Source organism: Necator americanus, chromosome IV (assembly GCF_031761385.1).
Source record: "Necator americanus strain Aroian chromosome IV, whole genome shotgun sequence".
Lineage (NCBI taxonomy): Eukaryota > Metazoa > Nematoda > Chromadorea > Rhabditida > Ancylostomatidae > Necator > Necator americanus.
This window is the reverse complement of record NC_087374.1, coordinates 17,618,662-17,635,386: the sequence shown is the minus strand read 5'-3', so window position 1 is coordinate 17,635,386 and position 16,725 is coordinate 17,618,662. Positions and strand designations below refer to the sequence as shown.

Genomic DNA, 16,725 nt, shown 5'->3' with positions numbered 1-16,725 from the left:
TCACATTATGAGAAGAATCGACGATAAATGGACGAAAAGAACGCTAGAATCCCAAAAGATGCTAGACCCTCTCGATAGATACCGCCGACGAGACGCGATGATGTGTTCGCTACAAGAATAGGCCAGCTGAGAACTCAGCTGGATCTCGTCTCCGTCACCCACGAAACTTGAGAACACCTTGGATGACAATGGCGAGGGAACGAAACGAGTGAAAGAGATGCTGAGGCCCGCACGTCCAGTGAAGACGAGCCATCTAAGTATATATGTATCTACGTAAGTAGATCAATGCTGACGGTATGTGCCGTACAAAACTGTCTCTGTCCAATGCACGGATGGATGGATGATGGAAGAGTTCTGTTACCCGACTAGTTATGGTCAACATGCTTTTGTAATCGAAACTTTAATGCGATGTAATCTGTATCCTGATCTATAGACCACGTAGGTAATTTCTAAGTTCTGTTTTGCAAAAAAAAAATTGTCATACCGCCAACTGTTTTGAAAGACAGTTACATCCGAAAAAGGGGTAAAGCTGGGTAAAGCTGCTAGGTTCGGGCCCTCAAAACATGTGGACTAAAGCTACTAAGACGTGGTAAGTATTCACTCCCACACAGCGGAGGGAAAAGACATTGGAATTGTACATCTTCAGAGTGAAGTCCCCTACTGGCTTGCTCAGCTACTTCAAGAACATTCCATCCTAATCGAAATTTCCAGTTTAGTCAAGAAAATCTTATTGAAAAGACTGAGTAAGGGCGTTCGACTCATTCATGAAACCTTTCGCTTCCATTCGTCCCCACTCGGATAAAGTTCGAAGTATGGAGCGCAACTGAAATTCGTCCATTCCATGCTGTGCACTTCATAAATCCTAGGAAATGTTCAAATCACCAGGTAAATCATCGCAAATATTTTGAAATTCGCGTTCGTAAACATAAACTTTTTCAATGGCACCGTCACTGAGTACGACAAGTTGAGGACAATGTTTAGTCTGCGTCCTATTTCAGTTGGTAGAGTAAAGCCATACGATTAACGAAATGCTCCTATTCATTTGACAATCATTATTCGTCCAGCCGTTGAATTTAAAGTAGAAATGAACTGAACTTATGTAAATCCCACAAAACATCACTAAAAAGCCGCTCATTCAGCTTTTGACTGCTTTTCGTCCGCTGGCGATGTTAGTCAGTATCCTTATTTTGTTCTGTTCCTCACCGATGTTCGTATGTGCATAATTTTTCTTAGGAAGATCGCAAATTTCTGACTCACCTGTATCCCATCGTCAATGTCAGATGAGTCTACCGTGGGACATACCTTCGGTTTGGCTTAATGACCCTCAAATGATGATCACTCGGAACGTGTTGTACGGGGTGAAGGCATACCGTTGCCTCTGCTCACAAAGCCTGACAATCGCCTAGAAGCCTTTTTCTGCCTCTTTCTCATAGTTTTCATTCTTCTGCCTGAAATACAGCGCAAAAAGGATAATGTCGTCTTAGCAAAATATTTTTCCCTAGTTTTATCCTTTCTTATGGTGTTAGGGGGCCTCGATGATTCTATTCGGTAGGGATTGAATTTTTCCTTAATTTCTTCGCATAATTGTTCAGGAAAAAGATTTTTTGCGATAAAATGTGTCCAATTCAATGCGATAAAATCCAATGTAGATTCATCTCAGAAGAAAGCTAGCTATTCACAGCCACACAAAAAGGTAGGCAGAAATCCAGCTCCTGCAGAGTGAAGTCTTTGAGCAGGTGTCCTGGAATCGATAGAAACTATTTAATCAATGAGAAAAGGGTTTTCATGGCATTACAACTATGAACAATGCTAATCGTTCACAATTATACAAAATAATAGGACAAAAATTAAATCGTTACAAACCTTAAAAAGCCCTAAGCACTAAGATGTTAAGTGTACAAATCAGTAAAAAAAATTTTGGAAGAACTACATTGTCCTACTCATGCATTCATTGTTATATAAAAAGTAGTAGTAATAAACCATGGAAAAAAGAGTGACAAGACTCCGAACTGCTTGTCGCGCTCAGCAAATAGGGCTTAACCGAGAGTGAAGAATAGAGTGCTCTGCGTTGGTCGATCCCTATCTGGATGCATGCACGTGTTCGACTTCAGTTTAGAATAGCTTGAAATTTCTGAGTGCGCGCAACCTATGTGGAACCTGAATCTGCGCAATTACTTGCAAGAAAGAGCTGATGTGTCGAGCCAGTGTATTGTCCTCCCACACATTTTACTCTTTTTTTGGCACTGATTTATCGACCTGGAGGGATGACAGGCTTCGTTGGCACTAAGACGGATTCGAACCCTCGATAGTTCAGTCATAGCTGGATCTTTTACCGTGCATTTTCACGGAGAAACATGGTTAAATCGTTTTGTGCACTTTTATATGTTTATGCGCATACTGTGCGGAAACTACGCTCTCCGAATTTTATAGAAGTACGTCAGGGGAACTTTTTAAGGTGCTCTTCTTCTTCTTCCTAGCGTTTGTCCAGAGTTGTTACAGGATCCGCTTTTCTGCTTCTTGTCTTCCATTTGGTTCTATCCATTGCATCAGCCGTACACAAACGTGCATCTATCATATCCAGCTTCACACAGCCTTACCAGCGAATCTTTGGCCTCCCATGCGGCCTCACTCCTGAAACATCGAGCTTCAGAGCGGTTTTGGCAACAGAATCTTCCTCTCGCCGCCAGACGCGACCAAACAATCTCAGTCGCGCTTCCTTCATCTTCTCAGTTATCGGGACGACGCCGAAGATGGAGCGTACAGTGTCGTTGGAACTTTCTCTTTTAGTGTTACACCCATCGTCCACCTCAACATCCGCATCTCCATAGCGTGCAACACTCTTTCCAAGGCTTTTGTCGTCGGCCATCACTCGCAAAGGGCAACAGGACGCACAACCGTCCTGTAGATCTTCGACTTCAGTCGAACAGGGACTTTCCTGTCGCACAGTACGCCTGTTGCCATTTTCCATTTCATCTTTTCATTTTCCATTTCATTAACACGTGCTCGACCTTCTTGATCAATGTCGCCTGTGGAAGTCACTTTGGATCCAAGGTACGTGAAACAGTTCACCTTCTTTAATTCGGTGCCATCGACACGAATTGAACCGTCCTCTATCCTTGGTCCGCACTCCATGTACTCAGTTTTTGATGTGTTGAGGCGCAATCCATATTGCTGCAGCTGATCTTTCCAACTACTTGTTTCTGAAGATCATCTCGAGACGAGCATGACATCGTCGGCAAAGAGTAGAGTCCACGGATGCTGCTTCCGGATTTCCTTCGTTATCGTGTCCATGCACAGTATGAACAGTAGAGGTGAGAGGGATGAACCCTGATGAACCCCTACTTGTACAGGGAATGGCATGCTTGTTCCAGCAGCACATCGGACAAGGCTGGTGGGCTTCGCATAAAGCAGCTTTGTCCACCGCACATATTCTTCTGGTACTCTATACGACCTCATGGACATCCATAACAGCTCATGTGGGATACGGTCGAAAGCTTTCTCGAGATCGAGAAAAGCAAGACGCACACTGCGGTTCTTCTCTCGATGTTTCTCCAGAAGGATACGGACAGCATGGATAGCATCTATAGTGCTCCAATCTTTCAGAAAACCGCACTGATTGAGTGAAACGCTGACAATTTTCCTCAGACACGCTCAAAAACCTTCATCGTATGGCACAGCAGTCGTATACGCCTGTACGAAGTGCAGTCAGCAAAGTCTCCTTTCCCTTTCCAGATAGGCACGGTCACGGAAGTTTGCCAAATGTCTGGAGTCCGTCCTTCTGCAACGATCTTATTAAATAGAGTTGCGAGCCACACGGACCCTCGATCTCCTAGCAGCTTCCAGACATCAGCAGGTATGTCATCAGGACCGGAAGTTAGTGCTGCCCTCGCAAAAATGAAGCCTTGTTCGACTTCATTTTTGCGAGGGCAGCACTGACTTCGACGGCAGTAATTGGTAGAACAGCACCCTCGGGAACAATTGGGATTAGGAGGATGACAGAACTCTTCGTTACACAAGTGATTGTAATACTTTCGCCACCTCACCAGGATGTGACCAGAATGGCGCAGAACGGCTTCATCAGCTCCCTTAACGATCTTGGTCTGCTCTATATCCAACGTTGAGCGATGACGCGCTCTGACTAAACGCTCCTCGCTCGCCTTCTCTGGTACCAAGCATGTCGTAAACAGCCTTGTAGCGGTTCGTCTTCGCCTTGAAGACTGCCTTCTTGGCCTCCCTCGTCGCCGCTAGGTAAGCACCCCGATCTTTAGACTGACGTGTTCTGCACCAGAGCTTATACTTGAACTTCTTCTCATGAATTGCCGCCTGAACTTCCTCATTCCAAACCACGTAGCCTTTTGTACTTTGAGCTTACCTAGAGTCGTCTTTCCCAGGGTGTTCTCCGCGGTCAAGCGTATAAGGCTGGAAGTAGACGACCACGTTTCCTCCACACTACAAGTAGAGTGGGGAAGTGTAGATGGAGCCACGGACGCGAAAAATACCTCCTTTCGATCCTTCAGATTCCACCATTTGATGCGCTGTGTTTCCTTGGATTTCTCTTCCTTTCCCCCAAGATTTTCAAATCTATGACGAACAAATGGTGTTGGGCAACGACATGGTCTGTAGAGATGACTTTTGAATCCTGCAGAAGTAGGCGATTTCATCGGAGTAAGATCCAGAAAAAATCTATTTGTGTTTCACAACCACCGCTTGTGTACGTGATCAAGTGCGATTTTCTTTTCCGATACTGCGTGTTAGCAATGATCAAGTCACTTCCAACAGCATACTCCAGGATTCGCAACCCGTCGTCGTTACGAACTCCACAACCGTATCCACCATGACAACTCTTGAACCCGTTTTTCCGAGAAGTGACATGTCCGTTGAAGTCTCCTCCAATCCCTGGGATTGGACGTACTGCTCCAGATCTTCCCAAAAGCACGCCTCCTCTTCTTCACTACAGTCCACCTGTGGCGTATAAGCAGAGACGACTCGCAATTCCACTTCTCCTGTTTCTACTTTTACAGCCATCAGGCAATCCGATAGTCGATCCACCTGACTGTGACGCTGTTTCTAAACGACTCGTTCAATATGATACCAACGCCATTGCGATTTGATGTGCCGTGGGAGATGAGCTTGTAGCCATCGCCTAATTCCCTTGACTTGGAACCTTTCCAGCGAGTCTCCTGTACACAACATATGTCAACACGGCGTTTTCTGAGACTGTCTGCCAGTTCACGACTTTCTCCAGTAAGCGTCCCAACGTTAAGTGTTGCCAAGCGCACTGGATGTTGCTGGCGATGGCGGACTAACTTCTTTGGCCGGCTCCGTCCTCTAGCCGGTAGCCCTCGCATATTTGCCACATTGCCCGGGCGAGGACAATGCGCGTCGCTTCTGGCGGATGCCCTAGCTTCTGAGGAACACATAGTAGACATTAGCAGTATGACGCGACGGGGGTGTTGTCCTCAGTCGGCTTGTCGCACTAGCAAGCCAGCAGCCTGACATCGGAATCGTCGTGCTACCTCCTCATTTGGCTAGCCTGTAGCCTTGGCCCAAGGACCGGCCGCCAGCCGGACACCTTTGTGGCATGGTTGAACCTGCCGAGACGAAGTCTCGCCACCATAGCTGCTCGACGGCCAGGGTCACCGCTGCGCCGCTTTGAGGCATGAGGTAGGATTTGCAGCAGGAAACTTTTTAAGGTGCGAGGTATGAATATAGTATCCATCTCACACTGCAGTGCAACTTTGTTGGTGTACAACAATTTCTTGAAGTTCGAAACCGTGTCATTTTGTCAGTAACCGCACTCGCACTGCCGGCTATCGGAAAATTCAGAGGTCACTTTCGATCATAGTTTTCGGTTTTCTGAACACAGTTACTACTTCTCAACCCTGACGAGGAGAACATTCTAACCGTGCTGTGTTGAGGGATTATAGCATATCGGATAAAGAAACGTTGTTCAACTTAAGCTTCTCCGGATTGCCAAACCAACTGCAGCGCATGCGCACCTCGTTGAGTTCATTGAAAGAACGTATAATATGTTATCTTACCCATGGTCCTGCCATAGCGCAGTTTGACTATTGTCTCTGAAAGACGCTCAAACAGATCAAAATATCCAAAAGCTAAGGTAATGAAATCAGAGGCGACCATTTTAGAGCTTTAGAGATTTTTTCGTATAGCCATCTTAGCTCTTTTCGAAGGAGTGGTGCCAAGGATTCCTTCAATGAACGGTCGTGTGTTGCTGACACTGAAGATAAGTGTCTTATTGATCACTGATCACTAAAATACTGATCCAAAGTACATTATAATAAATAAAGAACAAACTTTTCGTTGTACAAAAGGAGAAACGTCTTGACTCGTCCTAATATTAGCTGTGCTTTTGATTGAAAGAAAAACTTGCTCAATCTAAATTCAATCATTAATTAGATAACGGTTACTTGTTTGAATTGTGGTAAGAAAAACTATATATTTTTTCTAACAATTTTCCCTTCATTTATCTCTCTAGATGAAATAGTTAAAAGATTTTCGCTGCTATTGCTGAGACTTTCTGACAGTACTTTGGATCTAAGAAGGAAACTTCGCAAGACTTCTCCTGAGAACTCAAATTTTGTATAGCGATGCTTGCTTTGCAACAACTAGCACAAGAGATTGGTTTAAGCTTTATTCGATAGAATTTATCTTTGACTAAAAACTTCAGAAGTAAATAGAAATTTATCGCAGCAGAGGCGGATAAATAAAATGCTATGTGGGCTGTTCATTATCGGATCGCTGGGAAAGTTTACACAGCTTTGAACTGTACAATAGTTGAACGCACCTATACATTTTTGGAGCGAAAAAAGAGAAGATCTGATCACCGAGACCTCTTTCATACACGGTGGCGAACGCTATAATATTATATCTGTTTGAAAAACTTTCTGGGAGCAGCATAAAAATAAATAATGAAGTCCACAGTGTTATGCAACTTCTATGGGGATCCAACGACGCGTTCAACTTCAATAATGTAATGTTTGAGGTATCTGAACGCGTGGCGAGCCTTACAGTGATTTGCTCGGGCGAATGAATGTTTCAAGTCAGTATTTTTATCCTCGCACGCACGTCTGGCACCAATTCATCGACTCCAAAGGAATGAGGGGCTTGGCTTGTTCTGGGAAGGTTTCGCACCATCGAACCCTTCTCCGGCTGCGCTACGCCGCCCAAGTAAATAAATATGCAGTCAAATAGGGCGACATTCAAAAAACTGTCGCTTGGTTGCCAAGGGACCAGTTAGAAAAGAACACCTTACAACGAAATGGTGTGGAACCGTCAAGATTCTTCAGCAACTCTTTCTTCATCTTCCTGTTATGTAATCTCTTAACAGAACTGCGATAAAATTGTTATTGCAGTACATACAATCGTATCACTGCAGTGAAACACCTTAACTGTGACCATTCACATATGCAGTAGGCATTAAATTCCACAATGACAACGAATTCGGGTGTTCTTTGTTCCCAACAATGCTGCGTTGTACGATGTACTGAGGAAATGGGCGGTACCTACGATTGCTATTGGCTACTGCCGTACAGACTCCGCCTAAAACCCCTTTCACCGCTCAGTTTAGCCCGACGCGTTCTCTTTGTCAACAATGATCTGGAATATTCCATGTATTTAAATCCAACCTTTTTCGTTACAACGCTCCTGAAAGTCTAATCGCATGCAAAAATGATCTCTTGCGTTTGTTTGTTCTTTTATTTGCTTGCTTGGCGCTTCACTATGGATAACTCTGTGCCCATATTGCAGTTCTTATGTATTCTGGTACGACATAATAATGGTGAGCAAACTATTCCTTTCAATGGAATGGCTTGAGCCAAAGCTGTAGTTAGTTGGTCAGTGAACTTTTACAACTTGCCTTACTTTTACAACTTGAAAATTTTTACAACTTGCCTTCCTATTCACAACTCCGAAGCAGCACTGATCAAACTTCAGCGTCTTTTTTTATCGGACGTGGTTCTTTTCGGCGCACCCTCCTTAGCGATAAATGCCCGCGACCCTCAACGATATCAGTAGTTCAGTGGGTGTTCCGGAAGGTCGCACTGTGTTGGCTTCGTTTCGGAATGTAAGAGATAAGAGTTTTTTTTTCGTGATGTTCTAAGAGCTTTCCGGTAATTCTTTTTTATCATTACTGTATCGGCCGAAAACATTCTTCGCATTTCTCGTCAGCTTCAAGTTTTCCGTAAAACCATCACCCCACGAATCTGAGGTGGTGCAGATTTCAGGTGGAGTATTCGTATACTACGGAGATGGGAGACTACGGAGAGGGGGGTGATTCCGTCCATTTCTTCCTAATTGACGTAAAAAACGGCCTGGAGTTTCAGGCGTTTTGGCGCACTATTTTCTACAGGGAGTTCGACTGGAGCGCGCCAGCCTTGTGCGGCGCTGCATCTTCCGGGCCGTTTTTTTACGGCAATTAGGAAGAAATGGACGGAATCACCCCCTCTCCGTAGTCTCCCATCCCGTATACGAATACTCCACCTGAAATCTGCACCACCTCAGATTCGTGGGGTGATGCCTTTAATTGACATAACCTTTCAGATGCTCCATAATGGATGTAAGTATTATTCAAAGTGCTCAATTATACGCACGATAAAATTAGTGCTTTCCCGTAAACGTAGCTTCTTTAAATGATAGCGTTTTATAATGGAAAAAAATTAGCTTGCCATAAACAAAAAGTCCCTTGTTTTATTTAATTGCCACTTCACTAAGGAATTCAAGTTTTTCTTTTGCTCTGCCAAGGTTAACAAGTCACCGAGTTATTCTCTTTTACATCACCTCACACAACGTTGCTATGGTTTTTGTCAAAAATCATGATTCGGACGAGATTCCCTGACATAAAATTCTAGACAGTGAACTATATTGAATTTGATCTTTCTCAGAAAAATTTTTTCTTTTAGAATGGAGGATGAAAATTTAACCTATTTCTGCTTCACCAAAATCTTGTGGAAGTGCTTAAAACATTGAACTCATACATGGACCTTAGAACAAAGCATTCGCAGTTTTAAGAAGAACGGATTCAAGGAACCTATGGATTAATTTTTGAAAGAATTTCCTATATTTTTTCCGAAATCTGAGTGAAAAAGGGAAGGAAATCCAATTCAACTCCTCTAAATATTCTCTGCGTACTACGGAAAAAATAAGCTTTTTCTAACAGCCATTCATGTTAGTATAGCTGAAATTCTGCAACCTTAGTCCAGATCCCTTTTTGTGTCAGAAGCGGCCTTCTTCCTTTGGATCTGCGTGTGTTCAGCCTTGTACTGTGGCATCTGCAACGAAATTCGCGTTGTGCACGAAAAGTTCTGTGCTCCACTGTGCCTCTTCTACACTTCAAAGTACTGCCATAGTTTGTGTCGTTACGTTAATTGGTGAAAGTCATACGTGACTGCGGGCCGGCGTGCGGTCCACCCACCACTGCATTTTTCACTAAATCCACAAGAATTTCCTTCTGTGCATTTCAAACTTTGAGCAGCTGCTGTACTTTGAGAAAACAAAGAAAACTTTATGGTGTTGGCACCATAGCAAATTTATGAGAATTGTCTGAGCGGATTTTGCAGATAATTCTCAACGGATTTCCTGGGAAGAATTTCCTTATTGGAATCGGGCCAGGAAAGGTCAATTCCAAAGGATAATTGCACATTATCGTGTGAGAGCCTAAGTAGTGTGCCTGTCCCTCTCAAAGTAAGTCTTAGCTGCGCATCACATAGAGCTCGATTCACTAACAATAAAGGAGAAAAACCCAAAAGGCAGCACGAGTATGGCCGACAGGATACCTCACGCATCAAGGAAACTCGTCCAAACTGCCGAAAATCTGACCGCCGATACTTGCGTTTCTTGGCCATGCGATTTGTAATTCCGCAACCACTTTGCAGTTATGCATGAGCCTACTTGACAGTACCTACGCGTATGTATAAGCGCCAAATGCGTTGGGAATTCAGAATTTAGAGTGGTTCGGTCGGAAGCGACCACAGAAAACACGGACGAAAATTCTAGAACATTAGCATTAATATTACTGTTAGCAGCATCCTCCTAGCGCAGCTGGTTTCAGTTCTTTTTTCTTTAACTCTGGCTCACATTTGTGTATGTTAGCACAACTGGAATATTCTTTGAAATTGAACATATCTGAACGCAGTTATTAAGGAAAACGCAGTATTGTATATGTTGTGCAACGTTTCTCCATGTGGTTCCATTGATATTGTACTAGAGCGAAATGATTACCAAGGAAAAATGTGGAACTCAGTCGTCCTGCACGCTTCAAGACCTCAAGCAATTCTCGCTATTCCTGGGAAATTGGAAAACATATATAACATATATACATATAACATATGTACTCACACATATACGTAGTCTCTAGTGTAGCATCCATATAATCTACTGCTCTAACCTTTTTCATCGCTCCTAGGCTCGACAAATTGCTAAGGGCTTGTTTGGGAGGATAAAAATACTGACTCGATGCATCATTGTATAGGTGAACACGCGTTCATATGCATAAAGCGACACCGAATTAAAGTGGATGTGTTGGCGCATCCCAAGTTGCCACCTCGCCCAAAATTTCTCAGATTAAATTGGAATAATCAGCGATCAGTATTCGAATAATATAGGGGGACCGTCGCGAACTGCAACAATGAAAGGTGGTAGCAGGGGTCCTCACTCAATTTTAACCTCTACGCTCCACCGCACCGCGCCTCTTACGCAACTGCACCGCGCTTCATGTCGTGCTGACCACACTATAAATACCAGAAGACGCCGCTAATGGCCCTCCTATATTTCTGAAGAGATATATTATTCGTTTTACAAGTGTCAGTATATGCAGTTTCATGCGCCCCCAATTCACTCTACCCCTCATTTATTCAATTTTGTTCCCTACTTTATGCAAGAAATTAATAATTTGACAGTTTTTTCATCAATTACTGAATATTCTCCTGGTCCGCAGGTTTGCGTATAATATGAGGTGAATTTGAAGGATCCTTCAGCTCCTAAAGAAACCTCATTTGTATGTTTTCTGACAAAAGATTAAGTCTCTTTGTTTAGAGAAATTTCTTCGTAGGCGAAAGATCCTCCTCTATTCTCTAAAAATAATCTCAACGAAAGTGAAAAGAATTCTACGCTCGTTGCGATAAGTGCCGCTGAGTGAGTTCGCACAGCTTGACCGACAGTCTCTGCTTGTCTGGAAATAAAGTTCACTGCATGCAGGAGTATATACTTTGATATACATTTCAGTTGTCAAATCGACAGCGGTCTCCGTACTCCGTGACATCCGAGTACTTTTATTCTATCCCCCCGCAGATAAACCTGCTGCTTATTGAGCTCTCCTCGAAAGCAATTTCTGTTTTTATTCGCGCCGTCCCATTTTTTTTTGTCGCAGCAAGTTGGATGTTTCCTGAAAGACTACGAACGAACTAACACCACTCGTCCAAATTAGAATTTTTGCATCAGTGAAAGGCTGAGAATAAATACAAAGTTCTTTTAATAAGCGTAAATTTTGCTGCAAATTACACCTCGGATTAAACAGCAGGACAAGGAGTATTTACTTTGATATACATGGGCGAGCTTATAGAACTACTTTATAGAAGTTTATAGAATTTTATAGAACCAAATTACTGTGGTATGCGAGTTTATGAGATTATCGCTTCACGACATATCTATCACTTTCACAAGTAGTTAGGAAAAGCATTATTAACTCGTCCATGCATCTCAAAATTGGTGCTTTGGTGTCATTCTCCCAAATATCTTTTATTTTTCTAATACTTATTGTTACTTAGTCTTTGTTATTACATACTTGATTCTTGCATTGATTTCTAATGAGCTGTACATGACGTTGTTACAATTTTTATTTGAGGAAATTAATTAATTCAATTTCGTCGATTTTTTTTTCTACGTTTGAAGCAAATCACTTCTTCAGAGCTCGAAATGGACGATTCGATTTGCAATCTAAGTTCCATAATTATACAGACTAGAGACCCTCAGCCTACTTTTTCAACGCTAACGTCTTTGAAGCTCAAAATAATCGAAAAAGGAACGTTAGTGACTGAAAAAATAGGCGCAGAGTTCTGTCTGCATATGTAGTTGTGAAGAGATCTGATTGTTTAGAATGTGAATCAATTCGCCTACTCTCTAAAAAAAAGACAATCTAGAGAAAATTCAGTTAAGAAAACTGAGATCAAGAAACAATACATTTTAATACTTTGCCGGAGTTTCTTGAAAGTCGAGCATTCTGATTAGTTTTTTTTTTACTACTATTTTTCTTCGACATCTCGTAAATTTTCGAAGGAGTTACTGCTTCCTCAAGCAATCAGAATCCACGGAAAGTTTGTGACCAGCTTGTATCCATAGATGTTGCCTCCAACCACTTTGATCAAGGTGGACTATGTATTGTTCAATCAAGGCAATGCTGCAGCTTTTGCTTGTGCAGCTGCAGCCCACGAAAAAACTATCCGATACAACTTGTTTGTGTTTAATTTCATGAGCAACTGCTTTTTCAACCTCTTCAATCCTTCGTTACCTTCATTAGTTGATGTTCTGTAGATGCCACCAGAATTCTCACCGAATTTTTAGATGTCAATTCCCATACTCTGTTCCCTCACTTGCACAAGATTAAAGAGAATATACCATTTCTTCCACTACTGTTCAAGCATTTTCATATTATCCTTGGAAACCAGAATGTAGGTTACACATATCAGAGTGGTCTCGTTCAGTTCCCAATAATCATTTTAAAAATCCTATGGGAAAGAACTTTGGCTCGTACGAGGTGCGCTAGAACGCACCACCAATGTACATGCGTCGCATCCGCGAGCGAGCGATCCACGGTCAATGTGACTTGGCAGCCTATTCAAGTAAAAACAATGAACAGGCAGGCTGGTCAGAGACCCGGAGCATATAAAATGCCGCGTTCTCAGGTGCTTCGTAGGAACAAACGCCGTACTAAGGCTTTTTTAAAGGCTATTAGGACGAGTTGAGTGTGGCCACTCCCATATTCGCAATCTACGCTCCGAACTCTGTATTTCCCCACAGAGATCACAACATCGTCAATTTCGTGATTTGCTGTCTTTAATCCCAGGAACATGCTTCTTTTTCGTTCCCAGATTTCATTGCGACCTACAGTTCCTAGCAGTGTCTTCATTTACTTCCTCACCAAGAAAGGCTAGAATACTCGAGGAACGGGTGTAAATGGTCAACACAGTGCTCTGTTCGTTTAGAACTTGAACTGAGAATAATATGGGAATATGAGTAACGTGACACAGATTTCCCACCAATAGGGCACAATAATTCCATGACAATCCTCTAACGTAGTGCCTTCTTAGAATCACAACAGTTAGATAGTTAGAGTAGCACATGCACAGACAAGTTTTGAGACGTCTAAGGCCACTAACTCCTAGACACCAAGTTCTCAAGCCTATTTCACTTCCTACTTTTTCAAACCAAAGAAATGTGGGAAAGACTCTTGGGAAAAAGTCATCGACAGCTTACTTCCCCCGTGTTTATCCTTCCACGGACAAACATCTCGGATAACGGCTCATACCCCCTTCTTGTTCCTCGCTCTTTTCCATGATTAACAATTCGTTCACTTCTTCTTTTCTGTCGCCAAGAATTAATTATTGGAGACGCTAGGAGGACAAAAATGCCAGCTTGTTACCCAATAATGAATCAAGAAATGGAATACAGAGTCTTGAAATGTTTCTTGCTCTCAGCAACACAACAACACAACAACAAACAGTGTCAACCAAAGGAAAGTTTCATCCTATACCTTTCATTTCTCTTGTAGCGAATAGAGTACATTTCGTTGAGCGACAAACATAAATTCACATTCTTACAAACTGTCGGGCTGTCCTTTGGTTTTAGTCGGGGAGAAAAAAAACCTGGTGCTGCGTTGACGGCAAGATGAAAGGTTCAAAAGAACGATGTGCGGGATCACTTCTTTGCAGAAAAGTGTCGTCGTAAAGTAACCGGTTTTATCTAAGCATGCATATCGTCCCTCTTCTAAAGTACAAAACGTTCTGCTTGAGTGACAGCCTTTTCTTGTTCATCTCTGCTGTTCGGAATCATGTCCATGTCTACCTCGAACAAGCTTCCCCTTTGCTCACTGACCATTTCCCTGTTCTATGGGTGAAAGAAATATTACTCTGCTGACATTCAACATGGGGACCCTATGATAGTAGCAGGGATAATAGAAGTAGGAGGTTATTTTATGACCGGCAACAGTCAAAATAAGCAGACGAGGCCTGCAACTGGACAAATAATTGATTGGCTGATGTGAACACCTATTTATTTATTTTAATAGGTGTACAGTTGCGTGAAGGAAAAACAACGAAAATAATAACCATCGCAAAAACAAAGCAGACGTACTGCTGTGTTAAGTCGTTTTCCTCCTAAGGTTGGTGAAAACCTTTTAGCAAAATCTTTTTTCCCGTTGATGAAAGAGAACTACCAGGTGGCTAGCATCAATGCTTTGAGAAATAGTTCAATTTATGCTTTTTTCATGAATAGGTAGTGTTCTTCTGTTTAGAACTACTCGGAAGAAACTCTAAGCGTGGAAGCATTTAAGCTCCTTCTCTAAACCCAGCCATGACCTTTCATTGCGTTTTCATTCTTTTCAAAGAAAAAAAATGATAGGAAGGGAGTAGGAGAGCTCTCTAAACAACGAAATGTCTTCACTACATTTTTTCATCACTATTTCAAGACGTACACTCCGGAACTAACCAAGAAATCGTGGATCCACCATGACTAGGAAGAATGGCTGATCATGAGTGCAAAACTGAATGACGATTATAGCAAAGGCTGCGATAATATGTCAGATTAATAGAACTGCAACTTTCATAACGATACGCAAAGTAGAAAAGGAAAAATGAATTGGCGGCGTATTTTTAAGATGGTTATTCGGTGACAACGCTGTAAGCTAGCCATATACGGAATGCATTTGTCCGGGTAAAACACAGATTTCGAGTCAAAAATAACTTCTAGGCCTTAAAAGACAATGATTGTCGAAAAATCAGGCATTAATCAAGTGTCACACCTGAGCAGTTGGTTGAACAGAACGACAGAAGATGCATACAAAGTGTAGGTATATCTCTTTGTGTGCAGATGAATTGAAAGATCAGTTCTCTTCTCTCCAATCGTTCATTTCAATCAGTATCAGCGTTCTCGACAGTTCCCACTACGTCATCTCGACGATACGGTACAAGGTCGCACAATCGAAACCTCTACGTCTCGATGAACAAGTTGTTGTTGTTGCGGAGGACAAATGGGCATAAACAGTAACAGTTAGGGTTTTGCTTGATATTGTGAGGAAGTGAAAATGTGCACGACAACTGGCAGCACCTGATTGATTGATTGATTGATTGATGAGGGTGACCGCATTTAGAAGGATGGGTGGAGCAACTTGCAGTGCTAAAATATTTCAGCTCCGGTTGCGGTAGATATCAGCCGCTGACCACGTGTTCCGATGGTGATGTAATTTGCAGTCTTCCTGTTCTCGTGTGCTTTTGAACTCCAGAATTCCAGTCTCCCTTTATTTCAACGATCGATGCGTTTTCCTTCAAGAGCCTCAATATTTGCGCTATTTTGGAAATGAAGATATTTCAATAAAGTTAAAGGATAAAGTCTCTGGCGTTAATCAATCCGCTTGGGATCCGCCGCCACGTTCGCGTCAATTCAGAATCGTTTAAGGTTTACGAACGTGCAACTGGCCTATACAATGACTTGCGGGGGCCAACCGATGTGTCAAGTCAGTGTTTTTATCCTCCCAGACAAGTCTGGTACCAGCTTATCGACCCCGGAGGGATGAAAGGCTTGGTGAGCACTGGGGTGGATTCGAACTTCCGATCGATCGTGCAGGATGCGGAACCTCTAACCGCTATACTACACCCCACGCGCGATTTCGTGTATAGGTTGATCGTGTTCGTGAAGACATTTTAATGTTTCACAAAAATCTAGACTGTGTGGTGGTGGAGCTAACGATGAACAAATTAGGACATCATTTTCCGTTCTAAACTTTTAGGTTACTTTGAATACAGTCAAGTCTGTTGTTTTACGCTCTTTGACAAACTAATTTCTCTACAGTACATATTTCCTGGAGTTCGCATCACTACGGAAAAATCTACGGTTTCACTTTTTCTCTCGAAATATTTGTTTTCCTCTTCGTTGTTTCAATATTTCTGCTTCATTTCAAGCCCTTTCTCTAGACGGCCGAGTTTTTTGTTTAGGTAAAAAAACTTTGAAATATTAATCATTATCTTATGTTAGAAGTAAATGTCTCAAAAACATCAACGCCAATACGAACTAAAAGTTGTGTACTTCCAAGTCTATCTAAAGGCATCACTCCACGAATCTGGGGTGGCGCTCGTAAGATGCGGCGTGCACAAGGCTGGCGCGCTCCAATCGAAATAGTTGTGGAAAATAGCGCCTTGGAACGCTCGAAGCCGCATCTTCCGGACCGTTTTTACGGCAGTTAGGAAGAAAAGGACGGAATCACTGTCCTCTTCATAATCTATGACTTCGTATAGGCATAACCCACCTGAAACCCTCACCACCCCAGATTCGTAGGGTGATGTTTTTAATACAATTTCCTGGTTACACTTTTCTGTTGTTGATGTTGTTGGTTGTCTAATGGGATTTCCAAAACACATTTACACAGTAATGTTTACTATTTCGATTGTTTCAGTGGGCAGAGCTCTTGGAGTACATGAATATGTAAATAAATAAATAAATCTG

The 16,725-nt window shown here is 42.5% G+C and overlaps 3 protein-coding genes across 4 annotated transcripts; 1 reads left to right on the top strand and 2 right to left on the bottom strand.

Moving 5' to 3' along the window:
* Window positions 1-2,865: 2,865 nt before the first annotated feature.
* RB195_001703 (uncharacterized protein) lies at window positions 2,866-3,132 on the bottom strand (the record flags this gene model as incomplete). The annotated part of the gene is made up of 1 exon (XM_064198613.1): window positions 2,866-3,132. The coding sequence occupies one exon, from the start codon at window positions 3,130-3,132 to the stop codon at window positions 2,866-2,868; it is 267 nt and encodes an 88-aa protein (XP_064054494.1).
* RB195_001701 (uncharacterized protein) lies at window positions 2,866-5,429 on the bottom strand (the record flags this gene model as incomplete). Of its 2 annotated transcripts, XM_064198611.1 has the most annotated exons (7): window positions 2,866-3,200; window positions 3,327-3,581; window positions 4,140-4,279; window positions 4,373-4,449; window positions 4,500-4,617; window positions 4,817-5,049; window positions 5,097-5,348. In XM_064198611.1, the coding sequence occupies 7 exons, from the start codon at window positions 5,346-5,348 to the stop codon at window positions 2,866-2,868; spliced, it is 1,410 nt and encodes a 469-aa protein (XP_064054492.1). The 2 variants fall into 2 exon arrangements, with proteins under 2 accessions (XP_064054492.1, XP_064054491.1); XM_064198610.1 differs by lacking the exons at window positions 2,866-3,200; window positions 3,327-3,581 and having other exon boundaries at window positions 4,087-4,279; window positions 5,097-5,429.
* RB195_001702 (uncharacterized protein) lies at window positions 3,321-3,578 on the top strand (the record flags this gene model as incomplete). Its single annotated transcript, XM_064198612.1, has 1 exon — window positions 3,321-3,578. One exon carries the CDS (start codon window positions 3,321-3,323, stop codon window positions 3,576-3,578), a length of 258 nt encoding a protein of 85 aa, XP_064054493.1.
* Window positions 5,430-16,725: the final 11,296 nt, after the last annotated feature.